Genomic DNA, 24,258 nt, shown 5'->3' on the forward strand with positions numbered 1-24,258 from the left:
GTTTGACAGCCTTGACATGGCCTTTTATACCTATAAAACAATACTACAGTCCAACTGAACATATGTTGAATTCTCTTTGAAATTGGCTATCTAACCAAGTGTGTTTCTCATATTATATGGATTACAGAAGCCCAAAGCAGACATGCCTCCACACTCTACTGATCATTTTCAGGTGATTCTCTGGAGATTTCGACTCATGCATCCCATTATAAGGCATTATCTTCTGATAACAAAGCCTGTTTTCCTGAGATCAGGATCATTTTAGTCCTGTGCTAGACCAGACCACGACATGCCATTGTGAATGCTAATGGAGGTAAAACCTGTTTGTATACAAGTGGAGTTTTTATGAAGTTTTTATTTTCTTGATATTTTGTTTAGCATCTATTGTTGTTTTTAACATAAGTTGACTAATCATTTGATCAAATATGCCAATGATACTTAACGCTGCAGGCACTGAGTGATTCAAGTGACACATGAAGCTCCAAGCCCGAGTTACATTCTTATCACATTCTGTTTCATACAAAACCTGTTTCAGCAGAGAGAGAGAGAGAGAGAGAGAGAGGTTAGGCTCTTCAGGTGGTGTTGAAGTAATCGGACAAATTAGTTTTAATTGTGAAAGTCACGCCAGTGCTCCCTCGGAGTAGTGACAACTACTCAGAAAGTATGAAGCATGACTCAAATAAATGTTGGTTTGATGGTGAAGACGTCTTGAAAAATACTACATTACTGATTGTTTCTTTAACGGGACATTCTAAACAATTAAGAACACTTTTCAGAAATAAAACAGCCTTTAATTAATAACTATTCATTCTTCATTGTTATATCATATTTTTGGCTCTAATATCTTATCTGTTTTACAATTACAGTTTATTTTAATACACTGAAGTCTGACCTAACTTTGTACTAACTCTGGGGGGGGTCGGACCGTCCGATGAGCATGTGAACGCAGCACTTTTGACTCCACGAGCAGCAGTGATTTCACTCATCTCCTGCTTTGAACTATGACTGAAGCAGAGTTATACACACTGTATAAGGGGGTCTATCTGCCCACAGTCCTGCATACTGCAGAGAACCTCAAATACTATGAAGACTTCACTTTCCGCCCTGATGATATCCTCATTGCAACATATCCTAAGTCAGGTGAGTGAATAATACTTCCTATGTTAGTGTGAAAACAATGGTGCGGTGTTGCCTTCTGTGTGTTAATGGTTTCAAACTTAGAGGGAGATGTGACAAGAGAAGACGGTCTTATAAAGGTGACATTCAGACTGAGTTTGATAACTTCAAGGTGTTTTACATGGGTGTGGTTTGGAAAAGAAGACGTCCAGCTGTAACTGAGAACACATCCGCCCAATCCTCAGAGACTGATTCCTCCCTTTAACTTGCACAAAGTTCTCCCTCTCTGTCCAAAGAAGGCAAACTTTGTGTTGTTGTGTGACATTTCTGCATTATATACATTACGTCGTTTGTCACTGTAAATTAATGTATGAGCTATTCGTGGCATACACGTCGTGCACATGTAGTGTGAAGCAAGTTTTCAAGACACACTATGAGACGAGTGTTTGCAGCCAGCTCCGACTGAAAGCTGACCTCCTCATACACTGCTTACGTGTTCATACTGAACTTTGAACGCACTTTGTTTGACTACACCGCTATATGCATTTATTTCCACCTAGCAGAAATTCAAGTCTAAGTTCAATCTAGTCTCGGTCGGAAAACGTTGGTATGATACATGCAGGGAATATTAATAACAAGAAATATGAATTCAGTGGCAGTGAACATTAAAAAAAATAATCTGTTGGTCAGAAATAACCTTTTTCTGCAGGATTGTACCATGCAATTGTTGCACTGTGCTTTTCTAGTGTTCGGACCACTTAAAGCTACGGTGGCCCTGAAGTGCAAATCACAACGGCATATCAGAAATCCCAAAGGCATTAACCAAACCGGAAAAGGGAGGTACCCTCCGGCCATAGACATATATACATAGACACCTCATTGACAGTGCTTCCCCGTTGCTGCGATACGTCAGCGCATCTGCCATATTGAATGTGGCGTGTAAACTAATACAAGTAGATGTGTAAACTGTGGGTATTGTAAAATATATATATATATATTACACTGCATTTCACTCAATTTGATCAAGCGTTTTTACAATAAAGGATTAAATTAATGTTAGTACTAAAAATGACAATTATTTAGAAAAAAAACGAACAAAATCTGTTTATCAAATTAATAAAAGGCTGTGACCATAGACTGTAAAAAATATAGACGTAGTATCCGTGACGTCACCCATCTGTTCCTGAGAGCTGTTTTGAAGCAAATCGACGGCAGCAGCCATATTGGTAATGCGGAACTCAACTAGGCAGAGTGTGACGTAGTGTGAGTCTCTTAGCCAATGGCTGTGTGTTCCCGACCGGGATTCACGTCAGTCATGTCCTTATTTGGGCAAAACTCATAATCTTAATATCTTCTTAACCGTCACGTTAGAAAAAAATTCACCCCCCGTACAGTGTGTGCCATTAGAGAGATTAGCGTTGTAGGGCCAAGCCGTTTTTTGAACCAGGCTGTAAACATGTTTATTAATGCTGCAAAGATCGTCTTTTTCCCATTCATATCTATGTGGTTTCCGGTGTTTCTGCAGCCAGCCTCAAGCGGATTTTCGATGTATTGCAGTTTATATCACTTCCGCATTGGCTTCATCGTTTGAGACCGGAGTTTGCCGCTTGGCTGTGACTGGCAGTGAGTCTGCTTTTTTGGCAGTGCAATGATAGATAATATTCCATTACTGAAATTATAGATATTTTTTAATTGTATAAAATAGCATTTCATATGAAAAAATGTGCAGTATACTGTTATACAGTTATGCTACTTTTATAAGCTCAACATACAAGTCTTACTGTTTCACTATGATCACATTACTCACCGTTGACTCTTGTTAGTTTGCAGTATCCATAACCTTCTCCAAATATTTCATCATTTTAATTGTATATGTTCAGCCTTCCTGTGTTTTCTGATTTGTCGTTGTGATTTGCACTTCAGGGCCACCATAAAAAGCACTTAAAGGTGACATATGCTCTTTTTCATCAATATATATTGGTCTAAGAGGTCCCCAAAACATGTCTTTAAAGTTTATGCTCAAAAAAACACTTTGAAATCAGATTTTGGCATGCCTGAAAAACCCTCTTTTTCAGCCCTGATCAGAACACTCTGTTTTCTCTCTGACCACGCCCCCTCAGGAAGTGGATGTGGCCTCGGCTTTCCAGCATGTTGATCTAATGTTTACATGTTGGCTGAATATACACGGCTGCTCAGAGATCACGCTACTTCAACCCTCTGAATCTGATCCAGAATCTGATCCTGACGGAGAGGCGCCTGCAGCAGGACCTTTCTGAACCATTGGTCACAGATTTAGTGTTTCTTGTTGTTTTATTTCTCAGTATGTAGACTTGTGTTGGTGTGGATGGTGCTATTTGTACGAATTGTTTTGAGAAATGCGCTTACTGTTTTGCAAATGTCGAGGATGTTAGAATAATGTCTTTGGGACAGTGGCTGTAAACTTTGTTTAGTAGGGACTAGAATAACTTGCACTGTTTTCTTTAATCAGCTCTTTAAATAGTCTTTGAGTCAAAGTGACATTCTGCAACTTACAAAAGAAGAAAGCTGTTCTGTTACCTTATCAATCAATCAATCTTTATTTGTATAGCGAAAAATCACAACAAACGTTATCTCAAGGCGCTTTTACAAACAGGGTCCAGGCCACTCTATGTCAATTTATGAACAGAGACCGAACACCAAGACAGGATAAGACTCAGTCTGACCCCACTGTAATCCACCATGAGCATTGCACCTTGCAATATTTAGCTAGTTACAGTGGAGAGGAAAAACTTCCTTTAACAGGCAGAAACCTCGAGTAGGACCAGACTCATGTTAGACACACATCTGCTGAGACCGAGTTGGGTCTGGAAAGAGGGATAGAGGAGAATAAGAGATAGAGGGAGCGGTGATAGTGATGAGACAAGTAGTAGTAGCTGTTGCTGCTGGAGTCTGGAACATCCACAGATGTTTAAATGTGGAGTGTAATTGCAATTTCTTGTTCAGGTTATGATGTCAGTGTGATGGTGGATAAAATGAACTTATGTAGAAACAAATTATTGTCTTTAGTCGAGTCTTTGTTATCAACACTCTTTGCAAAGAGGGAGAAAGCAGTGACGAACGAACTTCTCTCAGTTGAAGTCAGGCTTCTTCTCCCGAAAGTGCATGAAAACAGAGTATATGAACCAGTTTCCATCGAACCTCACATCTGCAATCTTTGGAGAAATTTCCCCCTGCAAAAGTTCCTATCAGTCTTACACAAGCACAGAGAAACACAAAGAACAACAGTTTATTCAGTAATTTTCCACCACAGGAGACTTGCTGGCCAAGATCAGCAGCAGCACATTCCAACAAAGTTACAGACAAACAACACAAAATTCAAAAACATGTCAACATCTCCTGGATCAAATGACAGAAAGTCATCAGTCAAAGCATCTACAAGCAGATGCATCTTCCTCCAACACCTTCACTCTGCTTTTCAAAACATTTAAAGAGACGGCTCACTCAAACCTAAACTCTCCTGCAGCAGGTTCCAGGCTGCAGGAGCAACGTAACTGAAACTCTATTTATTTCTATAAAGAAAGCAAATACAAGTTTTTGACGGGGTCATAGAGCGGAGACTGAAGACTCCAGGATTTTCAGATGAATAAAATCACATAAATACAAGGGAAGCAAGTTAAGAATCGTCTTATGAATAAGGACATGTTGTGATTTAGTGTAGGGGAGAGTGGGGTAATGTGAGCCATCGGGTAATGTGAGACACCCTGTATCTAGGCAACGGAACACATTTGTGGTCATGTGACAATTATGTTTTCAAGCCCCTCCCATTTCCCCTTGGCCATGAAGGAGAGGACCTCATGGTGCTGTGGTAAGCATGTTTTTTTCACAAAAATATTTTTTTTGCATGTAAAAGTTAATTTTCTTGCTGTCAAGAAAACTTATATCATACATGTTGATGAACTACCAACATTTAAAACCATGTGATGATGCTAGCTGAAGATTAGCCTGAATTGCTAAGAGAGGTCGTTTTTTCTAAAATTGTGGCAGTGGGGTAAAGTGAGACAAATGATGTGGGGTAAAGTGAGACAGTGTCTCGACCTGGATATGTGTCTCCTCGTGAAATCCTACCACTTCCCAAATGTCCCCCCAGAACACAAACTAAACGAAAGTGTGTGAAGACAGCCATCCTAACTTCTACTCCTCAGAAGCAGGCAATTGAAAAGGCTTATAAAGAAAGACGAAAGAAACTGGTAGGGAAAAAGCAAAACAGCAAAGAAAAGGGAAAACGAATAAAAAAAGAAATCAACCAGAAAGCAAATCATAGTTAGCAGCTCTGAGGAGAGTGAAGTCCTTGTCCCACTAGATAATGTGTCTGACAAAGACAGCTCTGAGGATGAGAGAAGGCATCCAGGAAACACAGATCTGTCCGTGGGGGACTTAGTCATAGTTAACTGAACGCAGGAGTGTCCATTACATTGGCATGGTTGAGAAAGTTGAGGATGACGAAACACGAAAGAGTGGGAGAGACCCAAGTTTGCTATAAAGGAAAATGATGTAGCACATGTTCCTAAAAGTGATGTGGGGAAGAAGCTGCCTCAGCCTGAAAGGCCTGGAGGAACCACACGGAGAGAGCAACTCTTCATCTTTCCCTGCAACCTTCAGGGTTGGAATGTAGAGTAGGCATAGTTGTAGAGTGTGACAGTAGGCTGATGTTCTAATCCAGGTGGGTCTCGTCCAAGCGAGCCGGATGCGACCCTGGTGGTGAAGCTTTCCGCAGTGTGTCTGCCCCCTGGTGGCTGGCTGCAGTATAGGTCAAAAAATCTGTCTCCCCCATTCATTTGAATGGGGGAGCAGTCAAACTTTAAAAAATAAATACACGTCGTACGAATGTTTCTCACATCCGTATGCTGTGGTGATATGTAGTTATTATTTGACTGTTTTGTGTTCAAGGCCTCTTTTTTCTGAAAAGTTTCTTTTTCGTTAGTTATTAGAGTTTAAAAAACGGGGCTTTACTTCCTGGTTTCCTTTGATTCACAGACGCCGTAGAGGAAAACTTCAAAGGACACACAGCGTCTTGTGACCAAGCGGCAAACTCCGGTCTCAAACGATGAAGCCAATGCGGAAGTGCTATAAACTGCAATACATCGAAAATCCGCTTGAGGCTGGCTGCAGAAACACCGGAAACCACATAGATATGAATGGGAAAAAGACGATCTTTGCAGCATTAATAAACATGTTTACAGCCTGGTTCAAAAAACGGCTTGGCCCTACAACGCTAATCTCTCTAATGGCACACACTGTACGGGGGGCGAATTTTTTTCTAACGTGACGGTTAAGAAGATATTAAGATTATGAGTTTTGCCCAAATAAGGACATGACTGACGTGACTCCCGGTCGGGAACACACAGCCATTGGCTAAGAGACTCACACTACGTCACACTCTGCCTAGTTGAGTTCCGCATTACCAATATGGCTGCCGCCGTCGATTTGCTTCAAAACAGCTCTCAGGAACAGATGGGTGACGTCACGGATACTACGTCCATATTTTATACAGTCTATGCTTGTGACGCTACACTGGAGGGCGGAGCTTGTTACAGTGGCTTCACAGGCTCTGGCTGCACAATGGCTGCGCCCAGGAGCGGGATTTTTTGGCTTCAGAACCATACAACGGGAAGAGGCGGAGCAACGCTGTCCATTTTTATTCACAGTCTATGGTCTAGTACTGTGTTCTCAGTCCCAGGCTGTTCTAGCTGGTTCTGATTGCCCTTTGCTCGGACCCCCAGACACTAACTGGCCCTAAGGGTCCTGTGTTCTGATCCCCAGACTGCGTTCTAATCTAACTGGTTCTATCTGTCATTTGAATGTTAATTAAAACATTTTGAATTATATGATGTTGTATTTGATTTTGTTCAGAGTTATTTTCAAATGTTTAGAAAAACCAAACCCAATGATTCTGTTACTAGTCCAACATTAGTTCTGGAATGTGTGGTTGTGAAGCTAGCTGTCAGGATTCTAACTGTTACAACATGTGTTGTTATGGTTGTTTCAGAGGGGAAAAAGGAAGTGGATCAGTTTACCCCCAGCTGGTTCACTTTACCCCCTTGATTTCTCTGGCCTGTCTCAGTTTACCCCTAAGCTGGGGTAAAGTGAGACACAAGACCACCTTTTTAAAAACAATCATATTTTCACTGCCCTTCATCCTGAATACATTCTGATAATTTCCATTGCTAGGAAACATCCTGAATTAATGGGAAATGTGTAAATTTAACTGATTTATATCATCTTAGCTCGCTTAGAGGGGAACAAATGTAAAAACTATCTCACTTTACCCCACTCTCCCCTACGGGAAGACTATTCAGTCCAGCCAACTCAAGCATACAGGGAGCAGAATGATGAACCTCAGAGCTCCATGGTGAACAGGATCCAGAGAATGAAGGCACTGAGCTGATGCATGTATATTTAAAACATCACCATTATCAATCAGAGGCATGAAAGTATCAGCAACACGTCTTTTCTTTGCAGCAAAAGAAAACATGACTTATTTCTGAAATAGAAGACAAACCTAACCCACCTTCAACTTTTTTAAAAGGTTGTTGGAAGTGAAGCTTAATAGACAGTGAAGCACTGATTAGTAATGCTAGGTATTTCTACGAACAAACAGGCTCAGTCACATCACCCTGAGACGTAATGATAGAGAACAAGTTCACTGACTTTGAATGTCATGAGTTTTTGTTTTTTATTTCACTGCTTCCAGATTATTCAAGACCAACTCCTGGCTTGTATTACAGTTTGACTAAGACTAGAATTCTCTGAAACTTGACACAACAATGGGGCATTGTTGTTATAAAAAGAGCCTTTCAGCTTCCCACCCTGAGTGTGACCTCAGAGGAAGAGTCTGATCGACAGATGCAGATTTATGTTAATGAGTAAGTTATCCTTGTGCTGATTTTGGTCGCTCTGAAAGCCTCACCTTTTTTCATCATTAGATTATGAATGACACAAAATGATCTATTAACCTGTTGTTTATTGCATCATATGTTTGCACTAAGGGCCCTGCAAAGTTGTACTGTAAAAAAGGACATATAGAGGATTGTATTCAGGGCAATGAGAGGACATCGAGACTGGGCAAGAATCATTTGTAGAACAAAAGTAACACCATCCTCCGCACAGGGCTGATAGAAGTCAGCTGTATGAAACCTCACACTGGATGTGAACCCCTGGAAGAACAGAAGTCATGCCCACAAACACCATCTTTCTTTTCTCTCAATGTCTTATCTGTTCAGAAATATGCAGAATATAAGTAGTAATAAGTAAGGCTTGGTGTGAGAGGCCAGTCTGGAAAGTCCTACTTTTGAGGGAAACTGGACCACTCAGTAACATTCCTGTGTCTTTGCTTTAGGCACAACCTGGATGCAGGAGATCGTCCCTCTGATCATGAGTGGAGGAGATCCGGCCTCTGTTGAGACTCTTCCTAACTGGGACCGTGTTCCCTGGCTGGAGGAGAACCGTGCCCACATCCTCAACCTTGAAGAGAGGCCGTCTCCTCGCATGTTAACTACACATTACAGTTTCGGCATGATGCCACCATCTTTCTCTGAAGTAAAGCCAAAGGTAAATCTGAACCGGGTCCTCCAGGCTATCTCAGCTTCACAACATATCCAAAGCATGGTTGATGTTTGCAGTTTAGATGACTACACTTTTGGTTAGTCGGTTGAAGGTTTAATTTATACGTCAATGTTAACTTTTAGTTTCTGGAATGAGTAGGGTTTTCAATTTAAGGATTGACATCATAGTATAACAACTATATAATAATATAATCAATCAATCTATCTTTATTTATAAAGCGCCAAATCCTAACAAATGTTCTCCTCAGACTCTTTCCAAACAGAGCAGCTCTAGACCGTACTCTATGTTCTATTATTAACAAAGACCCAACATCAAGACAGGATAAGATCCAGTCCCATCTTACAGACAGGACTCAGTCTGATCTCATCTTAATCCACCATGAGCAGAGCACTTTGCAGCATTTAGCAAGTTACAGTGGCAAGGACAAACTTCCTTCAACAGGCAGAAACCTCCAGCAGGACCAGACTCATGTTAGATGTTTCATGTTTGTCATCCCTGCAGGTCATCTATGTCACGAGGAACCCCAAAGATGTGTTTACGTCTGCCTTTCACTACTATGATATAACTACTTTCCTGGTGAAACCGGGCCTGCAGAGCGAGTTCCTGCGCAAGTTCCTGGATGGAGAAGGTAGCTCTCATTTTTCCATAATCGTTTGTGGCAGCCCTAGTGTATATGTAATGTTAGATATATATATCTGAATTAGGGGTGCAACGATACACAAAACTCACGGTTCGGTTCGGTTCGATGCGTTTTTGTCACGGTTCGATACGTTTTTGTCACGGTTCGATACGTTTTTGTCACGGTTCGATATGTTTTCGATACAGAAAAAGAGAAATTTCCATGCCTTTTTTTTACTTGTAGTTTATTGAAATTACCAACATTTGTTTCAGCTCAAAAGCACAGTTTTTAAATTAAATGAAATGTATCAGGGGCAGCTGCCTGACATGTTCTGCTGTGCATGGGGGGGTTGCATGTGTGTGTGTGTGTGTGTGCGTGTGTGTGTGTGTGTGTAGGTGTGTGTGTGTGAGTGTATTTGTGTCTGTCTAAGTGCACATCTGCCATGCCCGATACAGAGAGCAGAGGAGAATTGTGAATGTGCGACCATGTAGAGACAGAAGTGACATCCCGTCATGTAAATAAGATAAATAACATAAGGATATTTAGTCTGTTAAATAAAAGAACAAGGTATAGACCTGACCTATGAGAGAGGGAACTTTAGATTACTTCTGCTTTGACTTCCAAGGGGGGGTGGGACCCGGTGGGTGCGCCCCCAATATAATGGCAGGGAAACACTGTACGGTATCAGGCTGAAGTCTTACACAGCATGCAGTATAAGACCACAAGTAATGTATATACGCACTTTAAAACCACATCACCCAGTCTAGCATCACTACAGGACGATGAAACAACTCTGCTCTGCAACCAAAGAGGACACTCGTGCTTCCCTCTCGTGCGGGTGTGCGCTCTCACACACATACGTGAACATATGAACCCAGCAGACCATCGTATGGTGAAATATATATTTCCATATGAAGCACAGTTAAAACAAACATGACCAGCTTGGACTGAATGAATGTGGGAGGAGCACGCAGTTCAGTGGACCTGCGCTCGACACTGCAGCCCAGAGGAGTCGAGCGCAGGTCCACTGAACTTTCAGCACAGAGCGCCTCGTCAGAAGTTGATCAAATAAATATAAAATTGCGTATTGTTCAGTTCATAGGGCGTACCGAACCACTGTATAGAACGGTTCAATACAGATACATGTATTGTTGCACCCCTAATATATATATATACCGTATATATTATTTTTCTTTGAAGTTTATAAAGAAATGTAAAGAGAGGACACTGACATAACAGAACGCGTGAACTTCTTTTCTTCCCAGTGATCTTTGGTTCGTGGTTCGATCACGTGAAGAGCTGGCTGAACGCCGAGGATAAGAAAAACATCATGTACATCTCCTATGAAGAGCTGATTATGGTAAGATTAAAGATGTGATGTGTACACGGTGTCGGATGTGTGGATCACTGCAGAAATATGGAACGTGTGTCTTTGTGCTGCAGGACCTGAAGGACTCTGTGGCCAGGATCGCTAAGTTCTTGGAGAAATCTCTGGAGGCGGAGGTGGTGGAGAAGATAGCAGAGCGATGTTTGTTCAAGAACATGAAGCAGAACAAAATGTCAAACTACTCTTTAGTTCCTGCTGAATTCATGGACCAGGCCAAGTCAGAGTTTCTCAGGAAAGGTCAGTTTCAATAACTAATCTTACTCCTGAGGTGCATTTTGACCAAGAGTTCCAGGGTCTTTTAGCCCCCAGAACTACTTCCCCCGGAACTAAAAGGTTCCTGCGCCCCCATTGTTGTCTGCTTTTCGACCACGGGCTGAAGTCCAGGGTAGATTGTGCAAATCAGGCCAGTGATGTATTGAGAAAAAAAAAGTAAATGCACTTCACCACCAGACCAGTAGAGGGCAGTAAAACAAAGACGAATGCCATTCATCACAGATGACACCATAGAAGCAGACAGACAGGCAGGTATCATTATGAGCAACACAACAGTTAAGGCTGATTTATACTTCTGCATCGAGTCGAAGGAGTAGCCTACGCCTACGCCAGAGGTCCACGTAACTCGCGTACATACGTCTACGCACGTAGCTGACGTGCACCTCCTCCAAAATGTTACTACGCGTAGAATCGATGTGGGCCGCAAGACCTGTGATTGGTCCGCTCGGCGGCTTGTATTTCCTGCATTTACAGCACTTCCAGGATCCCCGCTCATCGCAGATTGACTACCCCTGAACTAAATTTAGACCCTGGTCGAACCCACTGGTCGAAAAGCAAATAGTTCCGGGGTAAAATTCCTGCGGTTAAAAAAAACACTTCTGCACTGTCATTTGTCCGCTTCACTTATTTTAGCAGACTACATTCTGAGTGTTTGGGGTCATATCATGAAAAGGCTGAAGGGATTCTGTGTTCATGTAAAACAGTAAATCAAGCTGAATTCACACAAACAACAACCAGCAGCCTCAGCTTAAAGCTTCATCTGACGTTGAGCCAATGCTTTCAGGGGGCAGCTCTGGTTTGTGTTGTTAAAAATGTAGAGTAAACATTAACTCTGCTCTTATTTAATGTGAGCTGTGAAACTGAACAACACTGAAGAAATGACTGACTGTTACGGCTTGAGACTAGGACCCAAATGCAGAGTACAGGGAAAAAGTATTTATTAAGCAAAAACCAAGGTTCAACAAAAAGCGCCTTGCGGGTAAAAACAACTGAGAAAAAGTACAAAACTAGGAGTAACACAAAATCACCCAAAAGGGGAAAAAGGTTCTATCAAAAACTAGGAATCAATCCTCTGAAAACAACTCGAGATAAGTAAACAGAAAAGCGTGGCTTGAATCTCCTCAGGAGCAAGGCTACAACAGGACATGGAGCATGCGGCTAGAGGAATAATCTGGCACTGGAGGAGTGTTTGGTGGTGGCTTAAGAAGCCAGTGCTGATGAGCAGATCAGGGACAGGTGTGCCTGATGAGCCTCACTGCTGAGGAGACCGGCCCCGCCCCTACCCATGCAACCTGCAGGCAGAGAGAGAGAGGGTTAGGGCAAATCACACAACAAATCAGGACCATAACACTGACAACACAATACCAACACGATTCGCCACACACAGGGAAATATTCTACTTCCAGTGAGATAAATCATTTAACACGGGATGATGATTTTCTTTCATTTACTCCGTTTCATGTTGTGTTTCAGGAATCGCTGGAGACTGGAAAAACCAGCTGACAGAAGCAGAGGCAGAACACTTTGACGCCGTTTACAAAGACCAAATGAAAGATGTCACCTACAAATTTATATGGGATTATTAAACCTGATGAAACACTTTCACCATACTGTGATGAACAGAAACAGAATGATCATTTAACCTAACTCTCTTTATTTTATTCTATTTTATTTTATTATTATCATCATTATTATTTTTAGTTTTTTTTATTCACCAATTAGTGTATATACATGTAGTCTATACAGACATACTAACAAGTACAAACATTACAAAACATGGAAGGACACTATAGAAGCTTAGTCTCGCACTAAAGCTGCCGGTGTGTTTTGATTTCTCCCGGGAATGACTTGGCTGACGCGTTGTACTGTTATATGTTTGTCCATACCATACCATTCACTGTAGTTGTTGAAATAACTGGTCTGAGGCGTAACTTTGGTTTGCAGCACAATACAATCCATTTATTTCATCACCGTACGAAGTGTTAGACAGCGTCCACAAGTTTCTCCTTCATTGCACATACAAACATTTTAGACACGGTTCTCCATGCCGCCTGCCGACGCAGCGTCACAGCATCCAACGTAACAACGTGACGAGGCAACAACGTAACAACGACAAAGTGACAACGTAACAACGTGACAACGACAACGTGACAACGACAACGTGACAACGACAACGTGACAACGACAACGTGACAACGGTCAAAAACCAACTGCCCTTCCGGGTCAAGACACACATCTGATACCCAGGCGGTGACGTACTTTTATACCTGTGCCCTTAATGAGCAAAACGATGACACCTTGTGGCACAATAAACAATGTGTTTCACAGCTTGACCCAAAACATGAATCTGGCTCTTACAGACACATTTATACACTTGTGAATAGAGAGAAGACAGAAGAGAAGAGAGGGGGGAAAAAGGAACCCCCCCCAAAAAAAAGAAGAGAAAAAAAAGATAATAATAATAATAATAATATTAGCAATCAATAAGAGTAGTAATTACTTTCATTATAAATTACTCTTATTATAATATATTGCCACATTACTACTCTTATTGATTGCTAACCTAACTCTCTTTAACTTTACCTTACTGTTTATACATGTACGGTAAGTCATGTACTTACACTTTATTATATGGAGAATCACCTTCTCACCAAGTATGAGTAAGAAGTAGTAAATATTATCAATGAATGTTTAATAAATGCTTCATTCTTTAAGAGAAAGAGAAATAATGTTTGACAGTTATTCAGAGTGATTTCAGTCTGAGACGGGTTATTATGTGGACACGAGGGAAATTAGAAAGTACAGGAAGGAAACTAACCAGGGAGGCACATTCTCATCAGCATGATGTCAGCAAATATTACCCGGCTTTCTTACTGATCTTCCGGTTGTGTAAAATGCTTGATTCTGATTGGTCAAAACCCCTTGACAACAGTTATTAACTTTCACTAACATGATCAACACCAGAGACAAACTGATCACACGTCATGTCAAATCAATCCACAGAAATGAGTTCAGGTACATTTAGCTTCTGCTTGTTGACACCATAGACCGTAAGGTGAGGTAAAACCGTTAGCTTCTGTTAGCATCAACACAATGTGGCTAAAACGCTAGCTTTCGGTTAGCATTCTAAATCAGCAGGCTACAGACATTTTCATATTGGATCCTGTCCATCAATCTGATGAAGGAGTGGAGCAGGTGAGAGAAACTTTAGGTTGGTGATCTCTACAAAGAAACTTAAACCATGAGTGGTGGTGATGATAGCAGCAGGGTTCAAAGTTGTGAAATTAGTTTCTTTTTAAAGGTGTGTGAACCACAGAGCTCAGAGAAGAAGGAGAGCTGAATGAGGACAGTTTCATGTTCAATCCACCACAACAGGCAGAGAAGAATCCATCACCATGGAACGATCACTGACGAGGAATCACTGGGACTATTTTTAAAACTGTAAACATAAATCATTTCAATCAATAAAATAATCTTTAATCAATTTAACAACGTGTTTGTATCTTAAGTTATTATCGGGTAATAAGCAGAATAATGTATGGTTAGCAGGTAGTAATGCGGAAAAAAAAACAGGGTTGGGATTCCCAGAACTACCTGCTAACTATACATTATCCCTTACATAAAAACTGAAGAAGTTCATTATCAGTATCAGCAGATACAAACATGTTCAGCAATATGTATGGGCTTTGAGGTGACGCATTAACGATGTGCACATAATGACAGGTTACACAGCGAGCTTCAACATGTCGGATGTGTTGATAATTTCAAAGTGTAAGCAACAGACAACAAAGAAGCTATTTACCCTTCTTATAAAGCACAGCTGATGAGAGGAGGAGCAGAACAACATCCTTTAACACGAACAGTTTGATAATGTATCCAGAGAAATGTCATCCTGAAGCACTGAGAGTTTCTGAAAAGAACAAAAAGTATCAGCACCGGAGAAGTCCTGTGAGCAGTCTCTACTTCAGTCATTCAGCTGAAAGGTTAAAGACCACCCAAAGTAAAGAAGCTCAACCAGTATTAGTGGTCGACAGCTAACAGTATTAGCATGCTTGGACAGGAGAGCTCATTCTTACAGAACACAAAGTTGTTTTGATGACAGGAGACAAAGTTTCTCAAACATCCCTAAACCAGCAACACACAGAGGTCCACAACTACCACGGTTTCAAAAAGATCATCTCAGATAGTCACTGAAGAAGTACTTTCAGATGGCTGTTCACACTTCACATTAAACGTGTCTTCATGTGCGTCTTCACTGACCACCTGTGATCTCACTGCCCTCCTCTTCCTCCAAACAAACATGTAGACTGTCAACTTGACTGTCAACTGTCAACACCCTCAAAAGCCATCTGTAGCCTGCCTCGATGTTCAACCATCCAGCCTTGTATTTCCCCTGGTACTTGGTCCTTAACTTGACCCAGGATATAGTTGACAGGAGGTTTAGGTTTTCGTCCAAACATCAACAGGAGCGGGGTCTCACCCATAGACTGTATAAATAATGGACGTAGTATCCGTGACGTCACCCATCTGTTTCTGAAGAGCTGTTTTGAGACCAATCATCGGCGGCAGCAATATTGCTTCTGTTGAGCCAGTGTGACGTAAAGAGGCGGAGTTTGAGCCTCCTAGCCAACAGCTGCATTGTTCCCGCAGTCAGCTGTGCCTCTCATTGGAAGACTTGTAATCTTAATTGTAAAAAATTCATGCAGTACAGTGTGAGCTGATTGAGAATAGAGCTATCCAGACTACACTCGTCTTTTGTAAAGACATGTTTATTTCTGCTGTAAAGATCATATTTTTCCCATTCATGTGTATGTGACTTCCGGTAATTCCGGAGCCAGCCTCAAGCGGATTCTCGATGAACTGCAGCTTTTAGCATTTCCGCATTGGACTCGTATTTTTAGACCGCAGGTTGCTGCTTGGTTATGACGGACCAATATAGCTAATCTCCAATCCTCTGACCTGATTGGTTAAGGGGCGGCCCCTACTACGTCCTCCATTTGGTTATGAGTCCGGCAATATCATGACTGCACACGCCCGGAACCAACACCTACAGTTCAACAGCATCAACCTCACACTTCACAATCAGACAATAAACATCACCAAACAGGCAACATTTCTCGGAATCACCTTCCAAAACAATATGACCTGGACCAAACACATCAATAACCTGGAACACAAAGCACACACCCGTCTGAACCACCTCAAAGCCCTCTGCGGAAGGCATGGCGCATCACCCTCCACAATAACAAAAGTCTACCTCGCATACATCCGTCCACTGTTTGAATACTCTGTCCCAGCATGGATCACCCTCTCAGACCACCAACTTCACCGTTTACAGTTAATACAGAACAAAGCACTCAAACTGGCCTACAGAATCCCACCCTTCATCAGCAACCACTACATCCACTCCATATCAGGCATTCAGACCATCAAACAACGACACCAAGCAATAGCCCTGAGATTCCTATCATCTGCAACCAACAACCCTGCCCTCCAGAAAAACATCAAGGAAGCACACGCCACAATCAACACCCCCCTGTCATTCATCATTCAACTCAAAAAAAGACCTCCACCAACTGAACCCTCCATGACCCAGAAACATCTGCCCGTCCACTGCTGCCTGAGCCCATACCACTACCACACATCATGTACACACACACACATATACACAGTACACTTAAAACATGAAACACACATACATTAACAAACACACACACTCTTTAACTCTTTTATTCCACTACCTTAGTTTATTTTATTTTCCTTATTCTTTGTTTTTCTTTCTCTTTTTCATTACTTTACGCTATCTTTATTTATGTACCTCTTTAATTCTTTATTTCTCTACTTTTCTCTACTTTCTCTTCTTCCTTATTTTTTTATGTATTTATTTTGGTGCCTTGGTCCACAGTATCCTGTAACCTCTTGAGTCCTTTGCCTCCCTCCTCCTCCCGCCACCACAGATAACCATGGACAGAAAAGGGTTACAACACCCTGAGCTGTCCCACCAGGCTCAAGAATCACCTTAGCCTTGCACACGCAGATCTGTGTTGGGGGGCTAAGAGGAAATCAGCAGCTTCAATGTTTCAGCACTGGCAGACAGGTGACGGTTTTGAACTTGTCATAGTTTGACAGAAGACAGAAATGGCCTTTCAGACATGGAAAAATCATCATTAAAGTGGTACATAGTTTTTTGAAAAAGCACTCAAGCTAAAACTTTAAGAAGTCAAACTTAAGGTTTTGTCCCCGGATGCACAGAAGCCTGAAAGGGACATATGCATTTTGTTTTCTCCATCATCTTGAGAAAACAAAGCTTGTTATCTCAAGATCTCAACTTATTTTTCTGGTGCTAATGGGATAATTTATAATAAATATAACAACAACAAATGTTATTTATGTAGCACCTTTCAAAACACAGTTACAAAGTGCTTTACACCAAGGGTACAAATGCACAGGCAGATTAAAATAGCATTAAAAGCATGGAAAAACATGAGGTGTAGGACCTGAGCTGTTAAAAGTGTGCGAAAAATACAGTGAGGTTGTGCTGAAATTACAGTGAGTAAAACAATTGAGACAATAAAACTTTAAAACAGGATTCACAAAAAAAAACAAAAAAAAACAATGCAATTAAAATAGGCACTCAGCAAATGTACTCTAAAAATGCCTTTCTTTAAAAGTAAGTTTTGAGGAGTGATTTAAAGCAAGGTATTGATTGAGCCTCCTTTCAAACACCTGGGGCTCACAGTTTAAATCTAATGTACTGATGCAGCGGTAACAAGAGGGGGGTCAGGGGTTTTCTGTTGAGTGAGTAATGTGGGAGGACAACAGCTATGTCTCAATTCAGTCCAATTGTCCCTCTTGTTTTGTTTGAATTTAGCTCCCTGACTCTTTTTAAAAATGGAAAAAGTTTCTTTAAGATATTAGAAGACTAGTGGAAACACTCTGATGTTTAATGAAATACATGCATCTTTTTCCTGCTATAATTCACTTGTTTACAAAAACATTTTTATATAGGTTAATTTTATTAGTATTGAGTCCTCATGTCAGATAATGAATTTAATTTGGGGTAGCAGTAACTCAGTCCATAGGGACTTGGCTTGGGAACAGGAGGGTGGCCGGTTCAAGTCCTGGTATGGAACAAGTTTGGACTAGTGGCAGGAGAGGTGCTGATTCGTTGGATTGGGCACTGTCACGGTGCCCTTCAGCAAGGCACCAAACCAGCAACTGCTCGAGTGGTGCTGCTTGATGACAGCCTCACTCTGACATCTCTCAATCGGTGCGTGTCCATAGCAACGTGTGTGTGTGTGTTCCAAAAACATGGACTCTGACATCATAACATCAAAGGACTGATTCAAGCAGGGAGAGTATAAACCACAGCAGCTCTCTCCATCAGAAGGATCATTTTGAATCTGTTGTAGGCGAGTATCAGAGAGACATCCACACTCAACAATCATTCAAAATGCCCAAAAAAACGCAGAAAGTGGCCAAGGCTGACAAAAGCAGAAGCAAATGTCAGGAGGACCCGATCGATTTTTCCAAACTTCCTCAGGACTTAAAAACACTTGATGAAGTCTGGAAAAAAGAGAGGGGAAACACTCGTAAAAAGAATAAATCCAGCCGCTTGCAAGAGAAGAGAGAAATGGAGTTGGCTGAACAAAAGTCACAGGAGCAAGAAGATCAGAAGGAGCTGATTAATCCCACTGCTGAGAAAACTCCTGCCGAAGAAGCTGGGTTCATTGAGACCATCAAGAACCTGCCACAAGAGCAACTTCTAGACTCAAGTCCTGAGGACTTAAAAACACCTGATGAAGTCTGGAATAAAGAGAGGAGAAACACTCAGAAAAAGAATAGATTCAGATGCTTGCAAGAGGAGACAGAAATGGAGTTGGCTGAACAAAAGTCAGAGGACCAAGAAGATCAGGAGGAGCTGCAAAATCCCACTGCTGATAAAACTCCTGCCCTACTAGAAGCTGAGTACATGGAGACCATCAAGAAGCTGTCAAAAAAGGACCTTATAGAGGAGTGTCTGCAGCTGAGGAAGGACTATGTAACCACCGAACAGAAGCTGAAGAAAAAACTTCAGAAGGAGAAGACTCAGAGGAAACTTCTCCGAGAAGAGCTGGAGATGAAGAAAGCTTCAAACACTGACGTCCAGGAGAGTGAGTCCGAGGTCCCTGCTCAACAACAGCAAGCTGGTCTCCTAAACCCTGAAACTGAGGAGAAATTAAAGTCTCTGGAAGACAGGGTGCTGAACGACCAGCGAGATATCACCAACCTGACAGCTGAACGGGACACCCTGACGGCTGAACGCGACACCCTGACGGCTGAACGGGACACCCTCACACAAGAGATGGCAGAGATCAACATACTGAAGGAAGAGGCCATCAAGAAGCAGGAGGATCTCTTGGAGGAGAACGAGGAGCTGAAACATGAACTCAGCCTCAAGAAATGTCTTCACCAGGAGAATGAGGAGCTGAAACATGAACTCAGCCTCAAGACATGTCTTCACCAGGAGAACGAGGAGCTGAAACATGAACTCAGCCTCAAGAAATGTCTTGACCAGGAGAACGAGGAGCTGAAACATGAACTCAGCCTCAAGACATGTCTTCACCAGGAGAACGAGGAGCTGAAACATGAACTCAGCCTCAAGAAATGTCTTGAACAGGAGAATGAGGAGCTGAAAGAGAGGATCAAAACCAGCCAGGAAGAGTTCAACGCTGAGCTCCAGCTTGCAAAACAGAACAACATCCTCCTCCAACAGCACTATCAGGCTCTAGGAGTTGCATACCAGAAGCTCGGTGAGGCGTACCAAACACAGGTCGTCACTGTCAGAAATCAGGCTGTAAACCTTCAAAACCAGCTGAAGACGCAAGTCCAGTCAAATGCAAACAGGAAGAGGGAAGACCAGTGGCTTATCAGGAAGTTAAAAACTGACCTGAAAGCCCTCCGAGGAAAAACGTCAGCGACCATCATCTCCCAGAAAAAATACTTCTTGAAGATTATAGAGGGGCTGAGCAATCAGCTCAACTCTCTGAGAGACATTCGAGAAAAATACGACGACCTGAAAGAAGAATACGATATCAGACAGGAGGAGTTCAACGCTGAGCTTCAGCCGGAAAAACAAAAACATTTGCTTCTCCAAGAGGATCATGAGAGCCTCAGAGAGTCCTACATAGAGCTCAGTAAAAAATATGAAGCCGTGATCATTACTCTCCAACAGTGGGCTGAAGAGGCCACTCAGCAGGGACTAGCCATCCAAGTCCAGGAGGAGCCTGAGGACACAGAGATCAACAGTATTGAGACCGCAACGACCGTAACACCCCAGGAAGAGCCTGAAGCATTGACTCCAGTCAGTGAGACAGTGACTCCAGTCAGTGAGACAGCAACTCCAGTCAGTGAGACAGCGACTCCAGACACTGAGACAGAGACTCCAGCCGCTGAGACAGAGACTCCAGCTGCTGAGACAGAGACTCCAGCCACTGAGACAGAGACTCCAGACACTGAGACAGAGACTCCAGCCGCTGAGACAGAGACTCCAGCCGCTGAGACAGAGACTCCAGACACTGAGACAGAGACTCCAGACACTGAGACAGAGACTCCAGACACTGAGACAGAGACTCCAGACACTGAGACAGAGACTCCAGCCAAACCGTTCTGGAAAAGGGTCAGACATTTTCTGTGTTTGAGGAAGCCAAAGTCCTGGAAGAAGAAGAAGGAGGAGGGGACTACATCAACTCCTCACCCCCATCGCCCCCCATAACCCTTCCCTCCCTGTGTGGGTTTCCCCCGGGTAACTCCGGTTCCCACACATAAATGCAATTACTAAAACTAAAAAAATTAAAATAAAACCAAAAAAACAAATGAGGTTTTTCAAAGAGTCACTTTCATTACAGTGTTTTATCATTTAAAAGTAAAATAGAACAAAATGTCTGTTGTCTGCATATTAATGTCTGCTGCTCCAGACTTTTATCATCAGTCTTAAGAGTATTATTTGAGTTTGCACTTTAACATGTTGTCTTGTAAAGCAGAAATATCATCTTCACCAGTTTTTACCCGACAATTCTTGATTCTGATTGGTCGAGAGACCCCGGGGTCAACCTGATTATACTCATCAAACCAATCAGCAGAGAGGAGTCCAGCACATTTTACCTCTGCCTGTTGACACTGTGGTAAAAACAGTGGCATACTCAGGTTGTTTGAGGCACAGGGGTGAAAAATAAAAAGGGTATCTCCTTTTTCAGGGTCAGGGGTCGTCCCCCAGAACATTTTGAGCAGCTAACACTTGATTCCTGCATCATGGTGAATATTTATCTGACCAATTGTGGTGGAAATTGAATTATGAAAAAGGGAAAAAATTAACTATTTCTATATTTCTACATTATTGATTATAGTACATCATTTAAATACCATAACATAATGGACTACATGGGCATCCAGAGGGCACTTTTTCATGCATTTTCCTCTGAAAGGGCTCCAGAGAAGACCACATACATTCAGTGCATGGATAATCCACCAGGTGTGAGTAATTCATGCACCAGAAGGACGTCACTTGAGACATCCAAAATGTCAGCTGTGGATCAGAGACCCACTTATGGTTTTTCAGGGATATTTTTAACAAGTTTGAAAAAGTTTGGATGAAAAAAACTTTCAAATTGTTTCTGAAACTTCAAGAAGAATAGTTGCTGGATGATGCAATGTAAAACTATTAATATGTCATAACTTAATTTATAGTCAAACCATGTTGAAAATGTGTGTATCAAAATTGATACAGCAGGTACATAAGGTCATTTATTATCAGAATTTTATTACATTTCAAACATTATGAATTCCATAAAGCAACATACAGTCTTTGTATTATGGTGAATGTTGCCATGGCTCCCTAGTAAATAATTGTCTTTTGCTCATTGATTTCCACTAAAAACTGAACAATTCAGAGGAGAACTATACAATAAAGTCGTTTTTTTTGCTATAAAATATGTATGATGTTGTCGTGCAACATGGAAAAAATTATTTCTAGGTTTGACATTAGTTAGGGATGAAATTTGAAGGAAAATCAAAGTTTAACAGGCTAAAAATGTTGTTTTTATATGCTTTAGTTTGTTTAAAAAATAAGACACTTTGTGCAATAAATTTGCACCAAAATGCTTGATGTATCGAATATGATACAAGTTAAAACTCATATATGAACATTTCTATTTAATTGTTATTTTTTTAATTTGTCAGAAGGTCCAATAAACACCCCATTATCAAATAATTAGACTTTTCTGACAATGATTTGATGGTTCAGGCTTTACAGGGTGAACTAATCTCATTATCTTACCTAAAAGAACTAGTCCTATATTAAAGTGGTCTCATTGTACCCTTCGGGACATTATAGGGGGGTATTCTCGAGGCTGGAGTCAAAATGCACACAGAATATGATGACATCGGGGGAACTGGCGATTAAATGTACATACGTCAGGTCAGTCCTGCAGCTTCACGGTGACTGTGCAGGATTGACCTGGAACCAAAACAGCTTGTTCAAACTTTAGTGGAAGTTTAACCTTTGAGGCAGCCTCGTCAGTGTGTCCCTTACAACCATTTCCCCATTCTGCATTCTGCTGTAAGTTCCCTCAGTCACCATCTTCTCTAAATGAAGACGTTTTTCCATCCTTAATGACAGCACATCAAATCTGAAACTGGCTATTGTTTAATATAAATCTGTTCTGAGTTATTGAATAATGCAGTTTAATGTTGCTTCTAACATGAATATCAGTCATGTTTTGAACTCTGTAGCATAAGGTATTTTTCTAATCCATGAATTAAAGATCTAAAACATGCTGCTGGCTAAGATAACTGTGTATAAAAGATTTCAATGTGCGTGGAATAACAGATGTTGTTATTTGTTAGTTGTGTTTTATACAAATAAATGTCATGATCTCTGCATGATACACCAGCTCACTGATCATCCGCATCAGTCTCTGAAAAACTGATATCTGTCGTCCACTAACAATAGGCGGCGCCCCTGTAATAGTCACAGCACCCTCACAGCACCCTCACAGCACCCTCACAGCACCCCCAATAGATTTCTGAAGTTTCCTTCTTTAATATAGTTCTCTTTACATGGGAGTCCTATATTATATTTAAATTTAAGTCAAGTGAAATAAATACATATTGTTTCCTTCTGAAAAAATATAATGAAAAGCTGAGTCAGATGATTCCTTTCAGCCGATTACACAGCATGCCTTAACCTTTGACCTTACGTACACTTACTTTGTGTTTGAGTTTTATCTTGTTTAGTAACAGTTTGTATCACAATGGATTGTTTCATATTTCATAAATATCATAAAACAGCAAATGGTGTTGTTGTCTTTTTGATGGTGATCCAAGTAAAGCTTACTCAGGTACTCTTTTATGGGCTGAGGGAGATTTGGTAGCGTCAGTCATGAACCAGGACTAAGAAAAGTCTGAGGACAGGGATGAGGAAGGGGCATTGCCAAAATCACTACCGATAATCCCTGTGACATGAGTTCTTCACAGTTCTTCAAAAATACCCATGTACTCACGATCAACCAACAACAGACTGTTTTATCATGAAGACATGAATTGGTTAATGCGTATTCTCCTGGCTGTGGTGCTTAAATTCAATCTATTTGGTGGTTGAAGCGTATGTTTTGAATTCCTGAAGGCCGACTTACTCCTGTTTGTTCCTCATTGATCTCATGATGAAGAATGGGATACTGCTGATATTGTTTGATCTTTGTACCTCAGCAAAATGAGATGTATAACTTGTTGCGTGTGTGCAGGCCCTGTCTGTCACTGGATCAGCTGCACAGCGTGTTATTCTATATTCATAAGTTTGTTTGTCTGCAGGCTTGTTTTTTCATCTTCAGCTGAAACTTCAACTTTTGTTTTACAAGAAGACATCATGAATGTCACAGGACATGTGTTTATGCTCATAGGTGTGTTTGTGCATGTGAAGTGTTGGCAGCACATTGATTTAAATGTCTTGTGTTTAGGAGCACTATCGCTGTTAAGATGAGCACCAGCAAAAAATAAGTCCTGCGCTGCCACTGCCACTAACTGCATGTTACATCACTGTGACTGTGTTTGATATGATTACTAGTCTGCAGAAACTGAGCTGATTAAATAAATGTATATGACGTTCTGCGTTTCCATCTTGTTGTGTTTTTGAAAGAAGTCACACGCTGAGCTTCCTGCTGTAGAGGTGTTAACAGCTTTCCTCAGCTCTGCGGCTCAATGTCCGAAACTTTCACAGCTCAACTGG

General features: G+C 41.5%; 2 protein-coding genes across 4 annotated transcripts; both read left to right on the forward strand.

The window, feature by feature from the left end:
* Nucleotides 1-944: 944 nt before the first annotated feature.
* sult2st2 (sulfotransferase family 2, cytosolic sulfotransferase 2) lies at nucleotides 945-12,607 on the forward strand. The gene is made up of 6 exons (XM_034708707.1): nucleotides 945-1,140; nucleotides 8,492-8,703; nucleotides 9,220-9,346; nucleotides 10,603-10,697; nucleotides 10,781-10,961; nucleotides 12,471-12,607. The coding sequence occupies exons 1-6, from the start codon at nucleotides 1,002-1,004 to the stop codon at nucleotides 12,581-12,583; spliced, it is 867 nt and encodes a 288-aa protein (XP_034564598.1). The 5' UTR covers nucleotides 945-1,001; the 3' UTR covers nucleotides 12,584-12,607.
* A 5,713-nt stretch (nucleotides 12,608-18,320) lies between these two features.
* On the forward strand, nucleotides 18,321-20,504 carry LOC117830544 (trichohyalin-like). Of its 3 annotated transcripts, none has more exons than XM_034708701.1 (3): nucleotides 18,321-19,401; nucleotides 19,606-19,735; nucleotides 20,266-20,504. In XM_034708701.1, the coding sequence occupies exons 1-3, from the start codon at nucleotides 18,451-18,453 to the stop codon at nucleotides 20,289-20,291; spliced, it is 1,107 nt and encodes a 368-aa protein (XP_034564592.1). In that variant the 5' UTR covers nucleotides 18,321-18,450; the 3' UTR covers nucleotides 20,292-20,504. The 3 variants fall into 3 exon arrangements, with proteins under 3 accessions (XP_034564592.1, XP_034564591.1, XP_034564593.1); XM_034708702.1 differs by having other exon boundaries at nucleotides 18,324-18,630; nucleotides 18,871-19,735; XM_034708700.1 differs by having other exon boundaries at nucleotides 18,321-19,735.
* Nucleotides 20,505-24,258: the final 3,754 nt, after the last annotated feature.

Source organism: Notolabrus celidotus, chromosome 18 (assembly GCF_009762535.1).
Source record: "Notolabrus celidotus isolate fNotCel1 chromosome 18, fNotCel1.pri, whole genome shotgun sequence".
Classification (NCBI taxonomy): Eukaryota; Metazoa; Chordata; class Actinopteri; order Labriformes; family Labridae; genus Notolabrus; species Notolabrus celidotus.